We start from the raw sequence: 24355 nt of genomic DNA on the forward strand, positions 1-24355 counted from the left end.
CCACCTCCGTGGAAGGGCAGTTCCCCCTGGCCACATTCCCCACTTCCGCAGGGGAGCGGCACACCGCCGGCCGGCTTTCTCGGGGGCTGCTCAGGTGTTCCTTCAGATGTTCCCCCTAGATGTTCCTGGTGCATGCCGTCTCTCTCCTCCTTTATAGTCCTCCTCCGCCAATCCCAACTCGGCTGCCCACACGCCGAGTACGCTGCTCTCCTCCAATCAGGAGCAAGTCCTACAGTTTATTGGTTGAACTGGAGGCAGCTGTGCGGAAGCTGTTTACTTCTCTCCCAGCGCCATATTGTGGGAGAGCAGATGCATAGAATAAGTCTTAATTCCAGTAACTCAGTCTAGTCCGGTTTGCTCCCCACAGATCCCCCTTTCTTTTTATTTTTTGGCGTTGATACGCGCCTGTCTTCGGTGTCCCATGGCACACACTCTGCTCTGCTTGCTAGAGTTGCCACAGGTTCTTACAAGTCCTATCAATCAGGCAAACCGAATCCGGGTCCTCTCTTCGCCATGTTGTGAGGAGGTTTTTAGGCGCTGATGCGTGCCTGTGTTCGGTGACCTGCGGCTCATACTCTGATCGAGCCGCCTGCTGGCGCTTACCGCCTTAATCAGGCAGACCGAATCCAAGCTTTCTCATTGCCGTATTGTGGGGGAGACTTATTAGTGTTGGTTCGTGCCTATCTTCGGTGACCTGCAGCTCATACTCTGGTCGAGCTGCTTGCTGGTGCTTACCGCCTTAATCAGGCAGACCGAATCCAAGCCTTCTAATTGTTGTATTGTGGGGAGGCCTTACTGATGTTAATTCGTGCCTGTCTTCGGTGGCCTGCGGCGCATAAGCTGCTAGCCGCCGCAGGTGCTCATCGCCTCACTTAATCAGGCAGACCGAATCCAAGCTCTCTCATTGCCATGCTGTGGGGAGGCCTTACTTCTCTATTTCTCTATCTCCGGGCATTCCTATTTCTCCCATTCCACTTCTATCTTCCAGCATTCCTGTTTCTCTCCTTTTACTTCTAAACTTCTGTTTCTCTTATCCCTGCAGCTTCCCGGCGCCTCGCCCTGCCGGCAGCTTCACGGCTCCGCGCGGCTTCCCGGGCGCCTCGCCCCGCCAGCGGGCTCCGCCCCGAGGCTGCTTCTCGGCGCCTCGCCGGCTCTGAGCCGCTTCAGCCCGCGCCTCTCTCATCTGCGCGGCTCGGCTTCGCGCGCACACTCCGCGGTCTCTACGCCCTTCGCGTCTGCACCACGGCCTCGCGCCAGCCCCGTTCCCTATCTATTCACGCCCCGTGCTCTCTCTGCACGCGGCGGCTTCCGCGAGTCACACAGCGTAGCTTGCGTCTCCACCACTAGCATTCAATCCAAGTTCCCCGGGCTAGCCTGGCGAATTCAACCCAGCTTACGTCTCCGCCCCACGGTTTGGCTTCCCATCCTTTGCTCCCCGGGCTAATCAGACGGATCCCAATCTGGCTTACGTTTCAGCTTCTGGTTTCAACTTTTCGCCCCCCATTCCCGGGCTAACTTGAGAACCCCAAAGTGGCTTTCGTTTCCGCCTCGGCCTGCCCCCCGCGGCTTCAATTTCCCTAACATTTTTCTCTACCCGGTATGTTTCCCCAAGCTTTCCTCCAACAATACTCCTCCCTCATTTCTCCTGGCCTCTCCCCACAGTCCGCATCTGAATCTGTTTGTTCTAGCTTTCACTTTCGCTTTCGACCTTAGAGATTTCTCCCAACTTCCCCCCGTAGTCCGTATCCGAGTCTATGCCTAGGCTTTCAATAGCTTCTTCCGGCACCTTTTTCGTCCGGCTTTTCCCTAGGCTGTTTGCTAGTCTCTCTCTCCGATATTTTCCCAGTTCTTCCCGTTTCTTCCCTCCTAAGTTTGCTATCCGTTCTAAGTTTCCTATCCGAGTCACGGCACCATTATGTCGCTCCCCCTCTTCATGGAGGAACGACACAGGACCCTGCGCTGTTCTTTCGTCTGCTCGGCCCTCCCCAGGTTTGCTGCTGGTTCTTCCCGGGTTGGCTACTATCCCTTCCACCTCCGTGGAAGGGCAGTTCCCCCTGGCCACATTCCCCACTTCCGCAGGGGAGCGGCACACCGCCGGCCGGCTTTCTCGGGGGCTGCTCAGGTGTTCCTTCAGATGTTCCCCCTAGATGTTCCTGGTGCATGCCGTCTCTCTCCTCCTTTATAGTCCTCCTCCGCCAATCCCAACTCGGCTGCCCACACGCCGAGTACGCTGCTCTCCTCCAATCAGGAGCAAGTCCTACAGTTTATTGGTTGAACTGGAGGCAGCTGTGCGGAAGCTGTTTACTTCTCTCCCAGCGCCATATTGTGGGAGAGCAGATGCATAGAATAAGTCTTAATTCCAGTAACTCAGTCTAGTCCGGTTTGCTCCCCACACAGCCCCAGCCCTCAAGGACTTTGTCCAGACGTAGAGGAGACAGACAAGAAGCCTGCCAATTAATGTCATTGCCCTTGGTTGCAAAGCCAGCCAGCTCATCGGGCCTGCCCTGGTGCTGGGTCTGACGTGAGGAGCAGTCTCACGGGAACTCATGACCTAAAACATGTCCTACCAGCAAACAGCAGGCAACTCTGACTTGCCAGGTACCCGTGCCGCCCGCACGGCCCATGTCTTCTGCCCGGTGCCCGCGGCATCTGGTCCTCAGTTTTCTCATCTCGCTCTTCGCCAGCCACACCTCGCCGCAGACAACCTGGACAAGATTCACGACGAGAACGGGAACAACCTGCTGCACATCGCCGCCTCGCAGGGCCACGCCGAGTGCCTGCAGCACCTCACCTCCCTCATGGGGGAAGACGGCCTCAATGAGCGCAACGCGGGCAAGCTGACCCCCGCGGGCCTGGCCATCAAGGTGAGCATGGGGACTGGGCACTCTGCCGCCGAGAGCTGCTTCCCAGGAGTCCTCGGGGGCTTCAGGGTAGGAAGGGGGCGGGGGGCACTGTATCACACATACAGCAAGTGAGCGTGGGTCTCCCGCGTCACTGGCGCTTTGAGGTTTGGAGACTGCACTCCAGTTTACTGTCCAACGAGGGTCAGATCTAAATCGGCCAAGAAAGAGGCGGGAGAGTGGTCAGGGGGGTTCTCGTCCTCAGCATGGCTATCATTTGGATTCTCACCCACACCTGGTTCTGTTTGGTCTTTTCCCTGATATGAGAAGACTGAGCGAGGGAAAGGCGCACTGGAAGGGTTATAGGCACTGCGGCTTTTGAGCTGATAAAGCGGGCTTTTGACAGATCCCATTCCAAGCTGTAACGTCCTCAGTATCACTTGCGCGAAGTTTGAGTGTCGCTTTTGAGTTTAGCTCTCAGAGAACACGGTTTGCTGTCAACAACTGCACACATCAGTGCTAACCTCTGGTTAAAACCTAAAACCTGCACGCACACGGACGTGGCAGTGCGGCTCATGGTCCTGGAGGGAGTGCCTCTAACATCTAGCACATCACGGGGAGGTTAGCTGTTAAACCAAGATTACTTTTAAGATCTTTGGCAAATAAATGCAGAATTCAGTCATCTTTATTAAAAAGCCAGAAGTGACGTTCAGGGAAATAGAATACATCTGGTGCTTCTACATTGCTGTTTTGCTTGACATAAAAGGTGTGCCTTCTACAAGCTGTGTGATCATAATTTTTATAGATGGGATTATGTTGAAACTGGGGAAACTTGCTGGTTAAAGAACTCTGCTTGTGAATTTGTGAAAAAACATGTCACATCTGAAAAGCAATCAGTTGCTATCTGAACCCTAATATATCTTGTATGCGCGGCTGAATTTTATATCTTTAATTTGTTCACCAGTCAGTAAAGTTCTATACGTTTAAAAAGTTTCCTCTTTTAAATCTTGGCTCAGTGGCAAGGTAGAGCTTCCACAATGGTGCAGAAGCTAATCATTTTATAAAACAGGAAAGTGATGATGTTGGTGGGCATTGTTTTCCTCTGCTTGTGAATCTTACATCAAGTTTAGAGCTACAGTGCAGGCAGCCATCCTGAAGAACGAGGAATCAAATGTGAGGTCAAAATTCAGTGTGACTGAGCTCAACTGTGTGTCCAGCACCAGCTATTGTGTAGGGGACAGCATGCGGATGTGAGTAGGACATAGTCCCCCCCCCCTTTTTTTTTTTTTTGACAGGCAGAGTGGACAGTGACAGAGAGAGAGACACACAGAGAGAAAGGTCTTCCTTTGCCGTTGGTTCACCCTCTAATGGCCACCGCGGCTGGTGCGCTGCGACCGGCGCACCGCGCTGCTCCGATGGTAGGAACCAGGTGCTTCTCCTGGTCTCCCATGGGGTGCAGGGCCCAAGTACTTGGGCCATCCTCCACTGCACTCCCTGGCCACAGCAGAGAGCTGGACTGGAAGAGGGGCAACCGGGACAGAATCCGGTGCCCTGACCGGGACTAGAAGCCGGTGTGCCGGCACCGCAAGGCAGAGGATTAGCCTAGTGAGCCGGGGCGCCGGCCGACATAGTCCCTTTTGTACAGGAGCTCGTAGCCTGGTGGCTAAGACAGTTATCAGTAATGCAGACTCAGGACGGCAGTCCTGTGGTAGGACAAGGTTGGGTGTGGCCATCAGTGGCCTTGCAACAGTGATGAATGGGATTTTTCTGACATCAGTGAACACTGACATTGACCTGGATGCCTTAGTGTTTATAAAATACAGTTCTTGCTTTTCATGACCAGCGATGAATTGTGTATCTCCTAACTATCTAGTTGGATAAAAACTTTTTAAAAATGCGTGTGCCCTAGTGCTTGTTTTGATAGATTAATCATCTCTGCGTAGGAAGGTACAAAAGAGACAGCGGTCACATAGCCAGCCCTCGGAATCGGCAGCTTCTGCAGTATCTGTGCATATTAAGCCTTAATTCATCCCGAAGCTCCCCCAGTCAACACAGGATCACCACCACACAGTCAGTATGCAAGCTGACATAGAAATTAATTTTTATATCTGAATGAAAAAACATATATCAAACCTGTAAGACTCAAACGCTCTTACAGATTTGGGGTCTCAGATTTTTATGTTTTATTTCCGAGCAATGAATGGGGAAATGGACATGTTCTTCTATTCCTTTATTTAATGTAGAATTTGTAAAAGCAGTAAATACCATTATGTTACAACAAGTACCACCCTCTGTCCTGATGCGTTTCCTGCGTCAGTCCGTTCAGCATGTGTGATGGACGTTGATGAACCTGAGCGAGTCCTAAGGAGTCGTCATTGTTCTGTTGGAGGACCTGGTTTTGAACACCAGGAGCCTACTGGTGCTGTTTCACCTCATAAAACACTGTGCCAAGAGCCCTGCTGCCACTGCAGACGCGCACTTGGTCCAGAAGGGCAGGAGCTGCTTGCACCCTAGGCCTGGCTGATGGGAAGCAGAGTCAGAGAGAGGCTCTCAGATGAACGGATTCCCCGGGAAAGGGTGTTCTGAAGTCCAACCAGGGCTTAGGAACCTCTCCCCGACTCCTGCAGATTGCATCGTGTGCTTTCTGGGAACCCAGGATTAGGTGCTGTGGGAGTTCAGGGCTTTATTGAGTGCCCTTTGGAAACGATTAAGCAAAGTAATTGGAAGGAGACGTTTCTGCAGGGTGAGGGTAGTGTGTTTCCTAAAACGGGATCAGCAGGAGAAATTATGTGGGGAGCCAAACAGACTTGGATTGAAATAGCCTTAATTCTCGTTTCGTTTCTCATTCGGTCCTCCTAATGAAGCCCAAAGGCCCAGGCCGCTGCTGGTGATGACATGACTGCAGACACAGACCCTCACTGACATTCTTCTGTAACACGCATTCAGTGACCCCGGCTAGAGATTTGGCAGGCAAAGATCTCCTGCTAAAAGGCAGTAACTGGGTTGGTTTTCCTGGTGTGCGTATTTGGAGCAGGTGATGCTGATTTCAAGCTCCTGGTGGTGATCCAGTTTCCTCCTCTCTTTGTCACAGCATGTTGTTTGTTTTAACTGTTGCCTCCCTGACTAACTCAGCCTAATACATCTCGCAGAACACTCTGCCCAAAGACAGCACACTACACAACTTTGTCAAGTGCACATGCTATAAAACCAAGTCTCAAATTTAAAAGGATTGAAATACAGTTAGGTCCTTCATCTGTAATAGAAAGCAATCAAGGCCGGCGCCGCGGCTCAACAGGCTAATCCTCCTCCGCCTTGCAGCGCCGGCACACAGGGTTCTAGTCCCGGTCGGGGTGCCAGATTCTGTCCTGGTTGCCCCTCTTCCAGGCCAGCTCTCTGCTTTGGCCTGGGAGTGCAGTGGAGGATGGCACAAGTGCTTGGGTCCTGCACCTGCATGGGAGACCAGGGTAAGTATCTGGCTCCTGCCTTCGGATTAGTGCGGTGCGCCGGCCGCAGCGCGCCAGCCATGGCGGCCATTGGAGGGTGAACCAATGGCAAAGGAAGACTTTTCTCTCTGTCTCTCTCTCTCTCACTGTCCACTCTGCCTGTAAAAAAAAAAAAAAAAAAAAAAAAAAGCAATCAAAAGTTAGTAACAGGAGGAAATTTGGGATAGTCACAAATATGCAAGATTAACACACTCCAAAATTATCTATGTGTCAAAGAAGAAATCACAAGGGAAATTAGAGAACATTTGGAGATGAATCATAGGTGACAACCAAAGCAGTGCTTAGTGGACTACTTCCAGCTGTAAACGCCTGTGTTAAAAAGGAGGAAGGCAAAGAGGAGGAAGAAGAAAGCTCTCAGATCACCTAACTGTGCACCTGAGGAATGAGGGAAATAGTAAAATTTGAATCGAAATAAATCTGATAGAGAATAGAAAAATAAAGAAAACAACAAAACCAAATTTGGTTCTCTGAAAAGATGTAAAAAAGATGAACCTTTAAAGACTGACAGAAAAGAAGGCTGAAGTAACTATAATCAGAAATGAGTTCTGTGTAAATAATCAATTATATAAACCATCTCGCCTCACAGACGATCAGTATGGTCCCCCTTCCTTTCCTTATTTGGAAGAAATGGAGGACATGGTATAGTGATTTTGTTTTTGCTTGTTTGTTTTTTTAATTCTGTTAGGAAATGCTTGGCCTGCTTGAACTGTGAAGGTTGCAGAGTCTGTACTGAAGGCATTAGGCATAAGAGTGGGTAGAGTGGAGAGAGTCCACTAAGGAAAATGTGACACCCTGGGGTCAGTCACAGCCAGGACACCATTCCCACCCCCCGAGCCTCAGGAGACCCGGGAGAGAGCAGCTGTAGGAGCCTGAGATAGAGAGGGCTTGGCTGGGAGCAGGCTTCGTAGTGCAGCGGGTTAAGCCGCCACTTAGGACGCCCACATCCCGTATCAGAGTGCTTGAGGTTGCTTTGCTTCCAATCCAGCTTCCTGCTAGTGACCACCCTGTGAGGCAGCAGGAGATGTGAGCATTTGTGGGGTAAACCAGGAGGTGGAGGTTCTCTCTCTCTCTCTTCCCTTCCCCCTCTCCTCTCCCCTTCTGCTTTTCAAATAAATAAACTTTTTTTAAAAAAGGACTGACTGGTTTTTGACCTTGACTGATGGAAGGACTGATCTCCCATGGTATCCACCAGCCAAACCAGGCCAGGAGCCAAGCAGCCAGGAGCCAGCCCGTGCAGACCAGCCTCCCCCATGGCACAGAAAGGGAGTGTCGAAAGGGGACTGGGGCATCGGAAGCTGTTTCAGCAAATAGTTCCAGCAAAACATTTGTATGGGAACAGTTGTGAGTTCCCACTTGAAATCCCATTGTCAGGGCTGGTGTTGTAGCACACTGGGTTAAGCTAATGCCTACAGTGGCAGCATCACATCTGGGCTCTGGTTTGTGTTCCAGCTGCTTCACTTCCAATCCAGCTCCCTGTTAATGGCCTGGGAAAAGTAGCAGAAGATGGCCTAAGTGTTTGGGCCCCTGCCACCCATGTGGGAGACCTGGGTGAAGCTCCTGGCTCCTGGCGTCAGCCTGGCTCAGCTCTGGCCATTGCAGCTATCTGGAGAGTGAACCAGTGGATGGAAGTCCTGTATCTCTGTCTCCCCCCCCCCCCCAACTGCCTTTCAAGTAAATAATTAAGTCTTGAAAAGAAAAGAAATCCCATTGTCCACATAGGAGAAGAGAAAGAGTGGGCAGATTGCCCCCTCTGTCTTGCTTTTAGAATAGACTTTTTCCCTTGAGAACATGGTTAAGTGTTAGGATTCTAAAAATAGAGAACAGATCCCATTGTGCTAGCACAGTGCTACCCGTAAGGAAACCTTCGCTGGCTGCAAGCCCACGCTAGCTGTTTTCTCCCGTACTGGAAGCCATGCTGAGCACAGCAGGTCGGCACCTCCGTGTCTCCATTGTCTGCGGGAGGTGCTGGGAGAAGCTCCGTGTGCCCGGATCAGTAGAAGGAGGCTCTGTTGCGTGTGTGCTAAGTGTACGTGCTTTATCTCATTGAACCTTCACATAGCGTCATGAGGTTTCACTGTCTCCCCCTGCTGTTTCACACATGAGAAATTATCAGAGAGGAAGAGGCATCATCCGCATCTTTTAAGCGATAAAGATTTCGTTCTGCTTCAGAGGCTGTGTCTGGGTGTTAATCCTTAGGTTATACGTACGCACTAGTCAGTGAGTGGGAGGGAAGCCCCCCACAGCGTGTGTGGACTCTGCTGTGTCTGCTCACCTGTCTTCATCACTTTTTGAAACGCTCACCGTGCCAGAGAGTACATACTTAGTAATGGTTTACAGATGGAGGAGAAGTTTAGTTTTTTTTAAAATTCATACTTATTTTTCAAAAGACAGAGGAAGAGATCTTCCATCCGCTGGCTCATTCTCCAAATGCCCACAGCTGCCAGGGCTGTGCCATGCCAATGTTAGGAGCCCAGAACCCGTGGATCTCTCATGTGGGTGGCAGGGGCCCAAGTACTTGGACCATCACCCCCCCTGTACATCAGCAGGAAGCTGGAATTGGAAGTAGAGCCAGGACTCAGATCCAGGCACTCTGTTGTGGGATGCAGGTGTCCCGAGCAGTGTCTGAGGGAACGACCGCCAGTGAACACTACAGGATCTTCTGGGCTGATGGAAATGGCCTGTGTCTTAATTGAAATTGTAGCGGCCGGCGCCGCGGCTCACTAGGCTAATCCTCTGCCTTGCGGCGCCAGCACACCGGGTTCTAGTCCCGGTTGGGGCGCCGGATTCTGTCCCGGTTGCCCCTCTTCCAGGCCAGCTCTCTGCTGTGGCCTGGGAGTGCAGTGGAGGATGGCCCAAGTACTTGGGCCCTGCACCCCATGGGAGACCAGGAGAAGCACCTGGCTCCTGCCATCGGATCAGTGCGGTGCGCCAGCTACAGCGCGCCGGCCACGGTGGCCATTGGAGGGTGAACCAATGGCAAAGGAAGACCTTTCTCTCTGTCTCTCTCTTTCACTGTCCACTCTGCCTGTCAAAAATAAATAAATAAATAAATAAATAAATAGAAATTGTAGCTACTAGAATACATGTATTTGTCAAAATTCATCAGATTATACACTTAAAAGGAGTACATTTATAGGGTGCAAATTATGCCTCAATAAAGTTACTTTAACATTAAAATTATGAAAACCTGCTGAGGAGGTTCTGATGTAAAAAAAAAGAAAAGAGAAATTAGGAACTTGTGTTTAAGTAAAAGTTTTGCAGTTGATTTAGAGATAGGACCAGAAATCATGATTACAATATGTGATGTCTTCCCTTGGTGAAGTTGCCATCTCTGAGGTGTTTTTCAAACTTGAATTACCTTGACTTCTCTCTCCCTTTCTTTCTGCGCATCTAGAACGGCCAGCTGGAGTGTGTGCGCTGGATGGTGAGTGAGACGGAAGCCATCGCAGAGCTGAGTTGTTCCAGGGACTTCCCCAGCCTCATTCATTACGCGGGCTGCTATGGCCAGGTACGCGGGCGGAGCCCTGTGTCGTTGCTTCCCTGTAACACACCTCTTTTGATTATTGGTCCGCCAGAATCCATAAGAAACTCTCAAAAGTAGGTCTAAGAATTCATAATCAGTGATTTTTTTGTGGCTTTTTTTTTTGTCATGACGAAACGTTTTGAACAAACTAAATATCCAAAGATGGGATAATGAGTAAATAATGAAGCTGGATGTGTATGATAAAATCTTATGAGAACTGTCAGTTACGTGATATGAAATTCAAACTGTTCCTCGAACATAGTATTAACTTTGGATTTTCTAGAGAAATAGAACATAAGAGCAGAGAAAACTATTGGCAGAACACGTTTATGGTAATCTTCACTCAAGGTGGAATTACTAGTGGCTTTTCTTTGTTTTATACTTTTCAGTACTTTTAAGTTCTCCACAGTAAACACAATTCATGTTTATCAAGAGGGAAAGTAATGTATTTCATTTAAGCCAAAGTTAAAAAGAACATCTGTGTAAGACATTAATCAAAGACATCTGACTCTAAGATGAGCTACCTTGCAAACTAGCTGACTCGGGTCACAGCTTCTCCTTCAGGACCCCCGAGTGTTCGTCATTGGTATGCACAGATCACAGCGTGGTGGATGGGGTGAGGAAACATCGGGGATGCGTGTAAGTTACCCTTAAAATAAAACTGGAACATGGAGTGCCGATCTCGGCCTCTAAAAATAATCAAGTCAGCACTGTATTAAAATAGATTTAATCATATTTGTGGCAAAGAAAACTGCTTCTCATGCATATAACCATATCCACTTTGGCTTCGTAAATGTTCCCAGTGGCAGTAAATTGTGGTATGGTCAACAAGAGATGGCCCCTTCTCGAGTTTGACAACCTCAAGGCCAAAGAATAATGTGCAGTGTGGCTTCCATGCGACTCATGGCAGCTCGTAGAGTCGTTCATTGACCCTCTATGAGATCTTGTTTTCGTCCTCGTCTGTAGAGGAAGAAACAGAAGGAAGTGTAGCAGGAGCAGGAGACTTGGTTGCAACTCAGATGGTCCGACTTCAGGGCCAGGTTCTGTTCTGCGTCCTCCCCTGCTTCCCTGTGTAGATAATTTGCACAGAAAACAGCAAGGAGAGCATTTGAAATGTGCAATGCTGTTCAGTGGGAATCATTAGAAGGTCTCTGTTTTCTTTGTGGGTCGTACTGCAAGTCTCCATCGACGGTGTTCTAAACGCATTCAGCAGTAGTGAGCACAGAACGTCACCAAGGATGACTTTATTTTGCTTAAACCGTCAGAGAAGTGGAGAACAGCGTTTCCAAAGGCCAGAAGAATTTGATCAGGGCTAATCTTCGTAATTCCTTTCTGGTACAAAAATGGAATTTTCCTCTCAAGTCATCTGAATAATCATTCCGTGTCCCCAATTCCTTGTGCTTGTGTGCAGCTTCTTGAGGAATTCCAGCCCTCAGCGGAAAGGCTGCCAGCACTTTGGGTAGAGCTGCCCCAGGACGACAGGGCAGTAGACAGTCGGGCTCACGCTTGCTTTCTCTCCGCAAACGAATGCCACGTGTCTGCGCCTGTCTCCTTATTCAGCTCTCACAGTGGGTTTCTCATAACTCTGGAGCTGTGAGAGAGAACAAAAGAAATCACTTTTTTAGGGGGCACTGGCAGGGGCATAGTGCAGCTCCCTTGGCTGGAGTGGAGGAAGATACGGAAATTGCTGACCTGTTGGAAGACCGTATCAGGCATTTGCTTCATGCTGGTATCAGCCCTGCAGATGGTATTTCAGGCTGAGGTGTGTTGGTAACGATTGCAAATACAGCCTGGAGGGAGGGGTCCTCCCGGCCCCAGGAGAGAGCAGCCCACCACTCTGGGGCAGAACGGGGAAGCCCCTCGGAGCAGCGGAGCCTGCCCGGCACCCTCTGCACGGCCGCTCCTGCAGCAGATCACCTGCTGAGAGGCTGGACTTGGAGCCGCGACAAGGCTAATATTTTCAGAAGGAAGACTGTTATTGAAGGGGTTCCTAATGGATTCAGCACATGCCTGCACCATGCGGGCACTTGAGCAGATTCTGGTTTGTTTCCTCAGTCAACAGCTCTGAGAAGAGGAGCACGGAGGAAAACACCTCCCTGGGTGTATTTTAGCTGCCCTTTGCCCTGCCTATAGATTCTTTCAGAATGGGCTCCACGGCACTCCCAATTTGTGTCCTTTTTCCTGTAAAAATTGCCTTTAAAGACTGCGGTACCGCAGGGTCGCTAGCAGTTTTTAGTGACCTCCTGCAGTGACAGATCTTTGCGTGATGGGAATTGATTTTCCCCATCTTGACACGCAGCGTCTCAGAGGGTGCAATTATTTCATTGCCTGATTGTACCCTGCAGAACCAGCCACACGGAGCGGGAAGGTGAGCGCCTCGGGGAGACTCTGGACCAAGCAGGGGTGTCTTGGCAAAGCCTGTTTTACTGTCCCAGTGGAGGAATGTCGTGGCAGAGTCCTCTCCATTCCAGGCTGCTATCTGTGTCTCCGGGGCTGCTTTATTCCAGAATGAAGGTTCGGATGCTGTCAGCCTGGCTCTCCCAGCGAAGCTTCCCACCCTGAGCAGCTCGGGGCATCAGTCCGAGCGCTGACCCAGTGGGCTCCGTGTGACTTTCAACATCAGGCCTGTGATCCCCTTCATTTCCGATGTGTTCACGTGACTTTTGGTCAAGGACGTCGTGTGCAGAAATGACTCGTGTTGTAGTGCTGAGCATTTGCCAAAAGCACCTTTGGCTGCACTGTGTGCGTTCCGCCTTGATGCAGACTCTTTAAAGCACCTTCGAAGGAAGAGGTGTAGTGGTTGGCAAAAGGTCATGAGCAGCAGCTGGTGTGCTTCCATGGGCCGTGCTGTTGCTGTTTTTCCACGGTTTACTCTCAGAGGAAGAAAGATGCCCTGATTTTTTGTTTCCCTCTGAAGGGGCAGAAATAAATAAGCAGTGTGATAGTGCTGTGATCATGGATGAAAGCAAAATAGAAAGATGTTTGAATCGCATGAGCACCCTCTGCTCTGTGAGTGCTGCTCTTGGAAAAGCATAACCAACGTGAGCTCAGCAACCCGCGGAAGGACAGGCGGTTGGCTGTGAGTTCCTTTCCCCAGGGGCACACGGGCAGTGTGTCCTTCAGTGAGTCAGGGCTCCAGGGGGATGAGCAGTTGCGGGATCCATGCTCGGAAGACACCAAACAAAAGTCATGAAGAGTGTTGGTTCCCAACTCAAGCTGTCTGGGTTTTAGTCCTAGCTCTACCATTTATACCAGCTCGGTGGCCTTGGATACATCCATTTTAACAAAGAAGAAAACAGCCAGTGCTGTGGCATAGTAGGCTAAGCCTCTACCTGCGGCACTAGCATCCCGTATGGGCACTGGTTCCTGTCCTGGCTGCTCCTCTTCCGATCCAGCTCTTTGCTTCTGGCCTGGGAAAGAAAGCAGTGGAAGATGGCCCAAGTGCTTGGGCCCCTGAACCCACGTGGAGATCCAGAGGAAGCTCCTGGGTCCTGACTTGGGATAGGCCCAGCTCCGGCTGTTGCGGCCATTTGGGGAGTGAACCAGCAGATGGAAGACCTTTCTCTCTGTCTCTCCCCTCTCTCTGCCTGTAGCTCTGCCTCTCAAATGAATAAATATTTTTTTAAAAAAGGAAATAAATGGAATTTTCCCTTGCTCAGTTTCCTCATCTGTAAAATGGAAGCCACAGAGGCTTCCTCAGACTGAGTGAGGGAAACAGCATTGGTGGTCGGCACTGGGTAAGTGCTGGTTGCTATGACTGTTGAGTCCCTTGCATTGTTTGCTTTTGTTGTTACCATTATTATTTACTTTTTTTCACCATAAGAAAAAGTTTTCCAAAGAATTATGTAGGCCTTAACCTACTTAATTCTTAGTGTACTTTCCCCCATATCTTACCATATCTGGATTCAATGTTTATCTTTCAATAAATGCCTTTATGAAATTGTTGCCCATCTTTTTTTTAGCATTTTTTATTTTTTTAAATTTATTTATTTTATTTTTTTGACAGGCAGAGTGGACAGTGAGAGAGAGAGACAGAGAGAAAGGTCTTCCTTTGCCGTTGGTTCACCCGCCAATGGCCGCCGCAGCCGGTGCGCTGCGGCCAGCGCATCTCGCTGATCCGATGGCAGGAGCCAGGTGCTTCTCCTGGTCTCCCATGCAGGTGCAGGGCCCAAGCACCTGGGCCATCCTCCACTGCACTCCCTGGCCACAGCAGAGAGCTGGCCTGGAAGAGGGGCAACCGGGACAGAATCCGGTGCCCCGACCGGGACTAGAACCGGGTGTGCCAGCGCCACAAGGCGGAGGATTAGCCTAGTGAGCCGCAGCGCCGGCTTTTTTAGCATTTTAACGTATCAGAAACGGGAATCAATCTTACAATGGATGGTATATTACATTTGGTGATCTGTGTTCATAAACAATGCTGACTCCTTCAGAACTTACAATTGTACCTTAAACTACAGTGATCGTAATGATACCAGAAATAAAACTGTGACATGCTTTTTTAATTAACTTTTTCATTAGACTTTGTCCAGCAAAGCTCATAAATTATGTGTGTTAATTGTTTCTTTAAACAACTATTGTTGGTTTTAGGAACACATAAAATGTAACCTTAAAACAGGTTGCAAAAGATCAAAAAAAATCCCCAGAAAAGAAAAGTAGTACATTAAGGAACTTTGCAGTCGGTAGATGAAAGCTGAATGGGTAGATGATGGAATGTGAGTTGGAGACGCGTTCTGTGAAGCGGAGAAGGCCTTCTACTCCATGGGCTGTGCTGGATGTTGCTGAAAGCAGTGTTTACAGGGAAATGAGTGTCTGAAGTTACAGTCCTCCTTAACAGTGCGTCTCTGTAGACACGTGTGTGTGTGTGTAAGAGGGAGGGAGGGAGGGAGGGAAGGAGGACTCTAAAGGGCTAAGAAGGAAGGGGCCACCATTGCAAGTATCTCCAGTCATTAATGAAGACTCTTTAGTTGCAGGAAACAGCCATTCTGTCCTCCTCGCAAGGTATTTGTCAGCCAAGCCACTGTTAAGTTGTGCGACTCCACGGCACAGGCATGTTCTCCGTGGATTCTGGACATCTATGGCTGTCTCAGGAATCCTAGATGTTGGTCTTCTAATCAAGACTAGCTGCATAGCCAGCCAATCCCTGTGGATAGGACTTCTCTGGTCAGTAGGATAGGGAAGATTTGGGTTTTCATAAAGTATCTCAGGGAACAGGCCAACTACAAATCTCTTTGTTCAAGTAAATTGTCCTTCGCAGGGCACAGAAGTGAACTTGAGGTCCTGGCGAGCCCTCGAGCTCTGGCAACTCCTGGCTCACACGGGCCTCACATGTCTTGTTCTCCCAGGTTGCTCAGCCCCTGCAAAGACCAGGGCCCAAGGCTTTCCTTGGATATTCACAACAAGAACATTCCTGCTCTTAAGAAATGCTGGGTCCCATTGCCTACCAGCCTACCACCAAAGGTCCAAATGCTGAGTTTTAGTAAAAGCCATTTTTGTTTTGTACAGGAGAGAGAGACATATCTACCGTAATATTTAGTTGCCTCTGAAAGAGGAAAATTTGCACGGCAAGAAGGTACAGGTAAAATACTTCTGAGTCTTGTGAACTCCCCTGAGCTCTGCTTACTAACAAAAGAAGTTGCTAGAGTATCGGGCTAGAATACGCAGTTGTCTGCTCAGTTTTCTGATTTATAAAGTAAGGGGCTGTCTGCATTGGATGACTTCCTGAAACCTCTCCAGCTCTGCAGCTTTAGGAGTTCATGACTTAAGATCATAGAGCAAACCAAGTCACCGCAAGCGTGGAAACGACCCACGGAAGAGAATCTGCCGTGCAGATGGTGCCATTGTTCTCCACAGAGGCTCAGCACCCTGGCCCCGTGCAGGCACGGCCGATCTGAGCCATTGGCTCCAAACCAGTTGGTTTTGTCTTGTGTCCTCGGACACCTCCACTCATCCAGATTTTTAAGGAGTTCAGATCACATCATGCAACCATCTGTTCCCATAAAGTAATCCAGTTATTTTTCCTCTGCCTAATTAGGAAAAATAAAGGAAACGGTTTTACTTCATGCACTGTGAAAAAGCCACCTGCTGTGGCCCCAGACACCAGCTCCAACTTTCTGAGAAGCGTGTCTGTGTTTGCTCAGCCAGCTCTGAACTCAGCTCCAGGCCCTGCCCCGCCTGTTCCTCTAGTGCCCTTTGAGGAGTTCACCTTCCGCCAGCCTGTCTGCTTGTGCAGCCAACACCCGCCCTGTTTCCCGGGTGCATTCTTGGTAGACTGTAGACATGGATTACATTTTTTCTCTCCTTGCTCTTTAAGGGTCTTACTCATCTGGAAGAAAAGCGTGGTGCAAATGTGCAGTCCGCCCATGATGTCTCGGATGCCTTCATAAACAGTGTCCTGTGTCCCGGCATCAGGGGGAAACTTGAAAGGAGCTGGCTGTTTTCATCCAACATTCCTTTGGCAGAGTAGTTGGCATGTTCAGAAGATGAAGGCAAATTTAATCCAGAAAAGTATAAAAGTTCATGACCAGTCCGAGCAAATAACTGGGAAAGAAATCCTTTAAAAGGCTAAGAAGAAAGAAGTTCAAGGCTATTTCAAACACATGATCATCCTTTTAAATGTCACATTCCACCCACTAAACTTCATGCTGTTGTTTTTACCACTCTCATATTTTTTTTTAACTTTTATTTAATTCTTCTATTTTAAAACAGTGAAATCCCATCCCCCTGCTTTCTGCAAAGGCCAAGCATAACAGGAAAATGCCACAAAACACTCAGTGGATAGAATAAAAACAGATTATGACAAACATACTGCTGTATGACTTTGCTCTCAAACGGTTTATGTTCAGAGCTTTTGGTGCCCTCGCTTTAACACGGAAGAACAAAAAACGTCACCTTTAAAGCCCCACCAACAGTTGGTCGGAACAATCACGAGGGTCCTGGTTTCATTGCAGTGTGGTTGTCCTGACAAGCTGAGATGCTGTCTCTTGTTGTAAGCTTGTTGACTGCGGGATGTAAGGGTTCAGGAGGGCATGTTTTCAGAATTATCCTTGAAACTAGAAGCTAGTCATCCCAGTAGCCCAAGGTTGTGTGATAAAACTTGTCGCTCCCCCATTCGCGGAGGAACGACACAGGACCCTGCGTTGTTCTTTCGTCTGCTCGGCCCTTCCTGGGTTTGCTGCTGGTCCTTCCCGGGTTGGCTGCCGACCCCTCCACCTCCGTGGAGGGGTGGCTCCCCCTGCCACTTTCCTCACTTCCGCGGGGGAGCAGCACACCGCCGGCCGGCTCTCTTGGGGGCTGCACAGGTGTTCCTTCAGATGTTCCCTGGTGCATGTTGTCTCTCTCCTCCTTTATAGTCCTCTTCCACCAATCCTGACTCTGCTACCCACACGCCAAGTACGCTGCTCTCCTCCAATCAGGAGCAGGATCAGCTCCTGCAGCTCATCAGTCAAGTTGGTGAGAGACAGCTGCGTAGAAGTTGTTTGGTCCTTTCTCAGCGCCATATTGTGGGAGAGCAGATGCATAGAATAAGTCTTAATTCCAGTAACTTAGTCTAGTCCGAGTTGCTCCCCACAAAAACTCTTGAAGCCTACAGGCTGTGTAACATGGTAGCTGAAACGTGGCCTTGGGAGCCTTTGAATTCAAATACCTGGGTTCTGGTTCCCACTTGGGCTCGGTCTAGCTGCGTGGCTTTGAGGAAGAGATATTCAAACTTGGTGCGAATCTGCTTTCCCATCTGTAGGATCGCTAAGTAAAACATGGGTGTTTCCAAGGTAACTGCTCTGAACATCCCACGGGGTCCCTCGGTGGTTTCCGTTAGAGAGCCCCGCGTCTTCAGTTCCTTCCGAAGGGGACGTTTCTCTCCGTCTGGGAAGCGTGGTTTTAGCCCAGCTCCACAAGCTGCAGCGTTGTTTCCCTCTGTGTCTACGTAAGGTCTGACTTCCCTGAGAGATACTCTGTTAATTCAGCTGTCTCTCTGTTTGTAGGAAAAGATTCTGCTCTGGCTCCTCCAGTTTATGCAAGAGCAGGGCATCTCACTGGACGAAGTGGACCAGGACGGCAACAGTGCTGTTCACGTGGCCTCGCAGCACGGCTTCCTGGGCTGCATACAGGTACACAGCCCTGCTGCTTTGCAGAAAGGAGCGTATCAGACACTAAAACCAAAAATGGAGGTTTTGTTCACTAGGAGAATGTCTGGAATCGGTCACCTTTTGTATGACAGCGGACAGTGAGGATCTGTGTTGACCTCTTTGTATTTCCAGCAATCCACACAAATACTGCCATAAATACCCCTAAGAGTTGCTGCTTGCATGCCCAGGGCTGTTGAAAGGACTTGCCATGCCCTGTCAACGCAGCTCTAACGCTCTGACACTGAGGGCCGCACACATTAAGGACCTCCTGTTCTCAAGATGGCAAGGAAACCACGGCCACAGTGATAGCCCCTATCTCTCCAGTGACCCTCGTCCAGCAACTCTCCAGTGACCCTCGTCCCTGCCCGTGGCAGCAGCCTCTCCTTCCCAGGCATATGAGAAATGGGTTGGTGTCTGCACAGTGGTTCAGCTTGGATGTGGGACGCCCACCTCCCATGATGGGGTCCCAGCTGACTTCTCACCCAGCTTCCTGCTGCTGCTCACCAGGGTGGGCAGCACTCATGGCTCTAGTACTTGGGTCCTCAACATCCAAGGGGGAGACCCAGCTTGAATTCCCAGCATCAGCCTGGGCCGGGCCAGGCCAGGCATTGCAGACACTTGGAAAGTGAGCCAGTGGACGGAAGCTTTCTCTCTCTTGCTCAGTATCTGTCTGATTCTCTCTGTGCCTCTCCACCTCTCAGGTTGAAAAATAAGGTGCCAAAAAAAATTAATGAAAAAAGAAAAGAGCAGGACAGATTTTTCAGGACTGGGTTAGAAGACTCCTTCATAGTGGGGAGCTGTCGACTGGCAAGGGAGTGCTGTGGCTTCCCTCTTTCTCTAGAGTAGGCGTGAGCCCCATAAATGCATTCAGAACCCCAGAACTGGGGGAGATGCCTTGGATCCTGATCCTCTTGTGCCTTGGACAGGTGAGGCAGGGCCATGATTGACTCTTCCACCCAGTGGCAGCAAGTGGCCTCATCGTCCAGCCTCCCACACAGGGTGACGTCCCACCTGTGCAGAAGGGACAGAGGCTGCTACCCCTCCTCAAGCCCCTGAGGGGGCACTGCAAGGGCACAAGGTCCCTGCAGGGGAGGGAGACAGCATCTCATCCCCTAGCTGAGTGCAGAGCTGCCTGACGCTGGGCCAGCCCCGTGCCCCCTTCAGACAGCCCATGGCAGGGGTCCCCGGGGCTTCCCAGAAGCCTGGTGGTGTGAGTGCCGAAACCAGATAGACCTCTCTTGGTCTTGCAGATGTTGACAGCCCTCAGTGACGGAGTTCATGCAGAGGAAAGAGAGGAGGGGGAGGGAACTGTGGGGAGAGGAAAGGCTATGCGTTGCAGTCAGAGTCATAGTTGTGTGGATTTGGCCTGGCATTCTACTTACTGACATAAATCGTGACCGACAGAGCCAGACCATCCTCGCCATTCAAAACAGCCCAACTTGTGTGGATGGCGAGAGGGAACATTGACCATACAGGGTTGACATCTGTTTTGAAGAAAATACATTTGCTTCAAGTTCATACTGTTAAACAGATGTTACACGCATTGCCCCATAACTTCATTACTTGGTGTTAATTAAAAGGACAAATTAAAAATACTTGCCCATGACATATAATACATTTCCCACCTCTGGGGAAGGTGCACTCTGGCTTACAGATGCGTTGTTTCCTTTGCTGTGTGCTCCTATGTTAGTAGGTGTTCATGGAGGCCCACTGCGTGCAGGTAGACTGTCTCCAGAACAGAAAATACGAAGCAGTGAGACCCGGTCGCCCAGGAAGGCAGGGGGGAAATGACGGGAGTCCGAGTATGCAGGGTGAAGCTGTAGATGGACAAGGCCAGGGATGAGCTGAAGCCGGCACAGGGGTTGCCACAGAAAACTCCCACGAAATCGCCCTTTGGAGTGCTGGCTTGATAGGAAGGATCCAAGTATCTGAAAGGTTTCTCATCATTGCTGGCAAAACATGCATCTGCTAATTTAAGGCACCACGTTCAAAACAGTGATAAAGAAATTGGAGAGTTAGAAGGGGCAGAAATTCAGGTTCTTCCTAGGATCTGCAGAACGATGAAAGGCATAGCGTTGTCTTTTTGTGGAGGGAAGGTAGCTGAGTAAACGCTGAAAACTGTACTTTCCCACTTCAGAAGGTACTGCAGTGTCTGTCTCGGCTGTTCATCAGCTGCTTAATGACCGAAAGCCAGAGGAGCCGGCTACCCCTAATTCTGTTTAAGATTTGAGTTTCTTTTCTCTGTAACGTGTGAGCAGAGGGGCTCCGCCCTTTCAGCACGGTCATCCCTCCACACCCAGGATGCTCTTGGCACAGTTCCAGGGGTGTAGAAGCTTGGGTAATCCTGGAAGAGGGTCCATGGGCCGGTGTGAGAGTAAGAAGAGACAAAAAGAGGCTGAGAGGGAGGGAGGGGCCCAGGAGGTGAGGAGGGGACTGAGGCAAGGAAACAGTGGGGAGAAACCTGAGCCAGGGGGTGCCGCAGTGCCCATCTCTGGAGAGCCCTGTGACCGCCCCGGGAGGCAGCGTGGCAGACTGACGTTTCATGGCAAGGGACCCTAAGCCAAGAGGGAAATCCGAGTCTAACGATTTAATGCTACAGTTTTGTTTGTGGGAAAAAATAGTTACCTGACACCCACATCATCGGGGTGGTTTCGTGGGAGGACCCTGTCCTTTTGTAGAGGAGGTGACAAGTTGACACCAAGCTCCCTTCTATAGCATCTGCTCAGCCCAGGGACACACCGCGGCCATGGCAGGTGGGGGGAGCGTGGGCACCTCCCTGCCTGCCTGCTCTCTGCTCTGCTGCTTCTCCGCAGTTCTTTTTATCCTGGACCAGGTGGGCTCAGCAGCACCTCAGCAGGTGTCGCTCTAGAACAGGTTCCCAGAGCCACGCAGATGGGGACAGGTGCACACCACTCCACTGTCCCCTCCCTCCTGGCGTGCGCAACTTCATGGATGGTCGTTTTGGAGCCCAGCCGTGGAGAGAGACAAAGCCCCTCCCACAAACACTGCACCTGCTCATCTCACCAACGACAGGCCACTGCGGATGCTACACCCACCTCCCCGACCTGGTCCTCCCCTCTGTCCACTATAGGTGGGGCTTCCTACTGTGGGATGGGTACTGCTCCATTTCACAGCCCCGAAGAGAAGGACCTAGGTTCCACTGCTGGTGCCCAGCACCCTGCCTCAGGTAACAGGTGCTGGAACAACAGGAGAAGTTGTGTTCCGCATTCTGTTACAGTCATTAGACATCAGGGTTGACAGGGAGTCCGGATGCAATGACTGACGCGTCTCTGCCTTTGCTGACAGACCCTGGTGGAATATGGAGCAAACGTCACCATGCAGAACCATGCGGGGGAGAAGCCATCCCAGAGCGCCGAGCGGCATGGCCACACCCTGTGCTCCCGGTACCTGGTGGTGGTCGAGACCTGCATGTCACTGGCCTCACAAGTGGTGAAGCTGACCAAGCAGCTCAAGGAGTAAGTGGCCTGTGGGTTCCCGGGCGACTGTCTGGCTCGTCCTTGGCTTGCTAAGCCAGGGGTTCAGCCACATGCAAGGGTGACGCACTTGGCTCCTGTTACTAAGGGAATTCCGGCATTCGCCTCAGCTGCTTTTCTTCCTCCATCTCAAGTCCACACGGGCAGTGTCCTTGCAGAGATGGCGTCTCTGCAGGGGCAAAATGGTGTTTAGCCAGCCGTGGCGTGGGCAGAGTGAGCTCCCTAGACTGAAGTTCACACTGTCACAGATGACAGCACATCCCTAGGTCTGTCCCCATCTCTGGCGCAGGTACGCACCAGGATGCTGACAGCACAGTCAGGTGCCGTCTGTCCTTAATATCCCAGGAAACCATCAAGAGCGCAGGAGAGATAAGGAGGGTCTCAGGCTTCTCAAAAAGAGAGATGTGTGCTTGGGAAGCTACAGGTGAATCACTTGGGAGCCGTCCCTCGCACGTTTACTGTCAAAGTTAAATAGCTGATTCGTGAGTCTTCAGGACAGAAAGACGCGGAGTTCGGTCAGCAGGAAGTCACTTAAAACACTGTGACTCGTTGAAGCTGGCTCTTTCCTTGGGAAGATCGTTAAACAGGTGTACCCTGAACATCTCAGTGTGAGGGAAGCATTCTGGGGATTGCTCTGATCTGCTTTAAAGGGGTGGGGAGCAGATGAGGACCCATCAGGTAGGTCTCCAGCAAGTTGAAGAACCAAGGAGGGACCACGAGATGTCACAGTGACCAAAGCACAGTCACCATGCTGGAGATAGTTCCCTGAAAGTCCAAGTCAGTAGGCAAGATGGTGTTGACAGATGGCAGGGAAAACTTTAAACATTAAATTTCAGAGAGAAACTATCTAGTCTTTTAAGTTACAGAAATATGCACACAAATGGTTTTCAAAAAGTTTATGGGAAAACACATGTTAAGAAACCGCATGTACTTCAAAAATTTTTGCACCAAAATAAACATTTTAATTCCATTTCGCATGAAGCTTTTGAAGTACCCTGGATATGTTTGTATATATGTGTGTATATGCATGGACACACACATGTGTGTACACATGTGTATTGCTGAATACTATGTATTAAGAAAAAGGCCTAGAGTGGGTGTAAGGTCTTAATTGATTGTATGTATAAGTCATACCACGTATGACAAGGCTTTGACTCTCTGTCCCTCTCTCAACTTGGGGAAGCCTCCCGTATTGCTCTTGACTTAAAGGTACATATCTCTGTCCCTCAACTCCTTCCCCTGCCAGTACCTAGAATGAGCTCTTTAATGAGTTTAGACTTTTGCTAGAAAATAAGGTTAGAAAATTTTTAAGTAAGGGTTTGTCTTCAAGTGTCCTCTGCAAGTAACAGAACTTCCCCAGGAAATTCCCAAGACAGGTGAGCTTCCCCAGGACAGGGGAGCCGGGTGAGCTTGAAGGTCTCAGTGGAATTAAAGGGACAATGCAAACAACCAGTAACTCGGTCTCCTTCCACAGTGAACGTACTTGTGCATATGTCATTGGATGTGGGTAGGTATTTCCAAAAGTAAGTTGCCAGGAAATAAGTTACTGGAACAAAAGGTATCTATATTTAAATGTGAATAAACATTGCCTGATACCTTACCAAAAATGCTGTCCAGGAGTCCACTGGCTCTATAGTGTATTGACCTAGCGGTGAAGGGGAACTTTACAATGATCCCATACTATGTATTTCTAAGCATTCATACTCAGAGAAAAAATCAGAAAACATTTCCCCCGTCTTGGCAACATAGAATCTGCAAAGCTTCAGGCTACAGCAGCTGTTTCATTGGCTAACTGTTCAAGCATGGGGTCTTGGCCACTCTCTGGTGATGATCCTGGGATAAAATATGCAGTCGCAGATGGATAGCAGTCTTTCTGTTGCCTCCAGACTGGAATGCTATAAAGCATTGCAGTTAGGCCAGTGACACAGTATAATACGGAAAGTTACGTTGTCAACTTTCCTCTTCTATTAACTTGTGCCTCAGTGAGGCTAGCGAAACTGGAAATCAGTGGGGGAATCCACTGCTGAGTACCACAGTGCACTTCTGTGCAGGTCCCGGCACTGATAACACTAACACGTCCAGGAGGAGGGGAGGCAAACACTGGCCCTTCCAGTCCCAGACTCTGGGTGCAGACCTTCTTGGGTGCCTTTTCCAGCCTCTGCCACCTCTTTACAGTTAGGAGACATAGTTACCATTTAGCAAGGGCAAGCATCCGCCTCATCAGCAAGCGTGGATGTCGGAGGCTGAGTTCTGCTCCCCTCCCTGCTCCCCACAACATGTGCATTGGCGTCCTAACCACCAGCACCTCCGAATGTGGCCTGGTTTAGAAATGGGGCCACGAGGTGGGGCCTGTTCCACAGAGCCTGGTGTCCTTACAAAAGGAGAAAATGGCGACACCAAGACAGACACATGTGCAGGGGGAGCACGATGGACACACACTGGCCGCAGGTGTGGTGATGTGTCCGTGGCCCTGGAGCACCACGGGTCGGCAGACAGCTGCCGGAGCCTGTCCCGTGCCTCTCCAACAGCCCTCAGTAGGAACCACCTGGCCAGCGCCTTAACCTTGGACGTCTTGGCCTCCGGAGCTGTGATGAGATGACGCTGGCCTTGTGGTACTTTGTCGTGGCAGCCCTGGAGCACTAACACAGTAGACCCCTGCTCCTGCCTTTCCTCTCTGGACAAGGCTGGTTAGTGTTTTCTGAGGGTTCTTTGGACCTAGAAAGGTGACTCAGTCACCCCAGTGTTCCCACATTCTTATTTTGACAATGTCGTAATTTAAGATTCCTAATAAACCCTTTTAAGCTGGACTATAATCTTTCTTTGTTTTACCTTTGCTAAGTATTTTTTTTTCCTCAAGAACTCAGCATGCAGC

The 24355-nt window shown here is 50.0% G+C and overlaps 1 protein-coding gene across 10 annotated transcripts in view; it reads left to right on the top strand.

Moving 5' to 3' along the window:
- SNCAIP (synuclein alpha interacting protein) overlaps positions 1-24355 on the top strand; it is a 171695-nt gene that overhangs the window by 127259 nt on the left and 20081 nt on the right. For all 10 annotated transcript variants that reach the window (XM_051844129.2, XM_070076039.1, XM_051844130.2 and 7 more), the window contains exons 5-8: positions 2685-2864; positions 9738-9851; positions 17846-17971; positions 21296-21465. In XM_051844129.2, coding sequence (XP_051700089.2) covers positions 2685-2864; positions 9738-9851; positions 17846-17971; positions 21296-21465 — 590 coding nt within the window. The remainder of the gene's footprint in view (positions 1-2684; positions 2865-9737; positions 9852-17845; positions 17972-21295; positions 21466-24355) is intronic.

This window comes from Oryctolagus cuniculus, chromosome 6 (genome assembly GCF_964237555.1).
Source record: "Oryctolagus cuniculus chromosome 6, mOryCun1.1, whole genome shotgun sequence".
Taxonomy (NCBI): Eukaryota; Metazoa; Chordata; class Mammalia; order Lagomorpha; family Leporidae; genus Oryctolagus; species Oryctolagus cuniculus.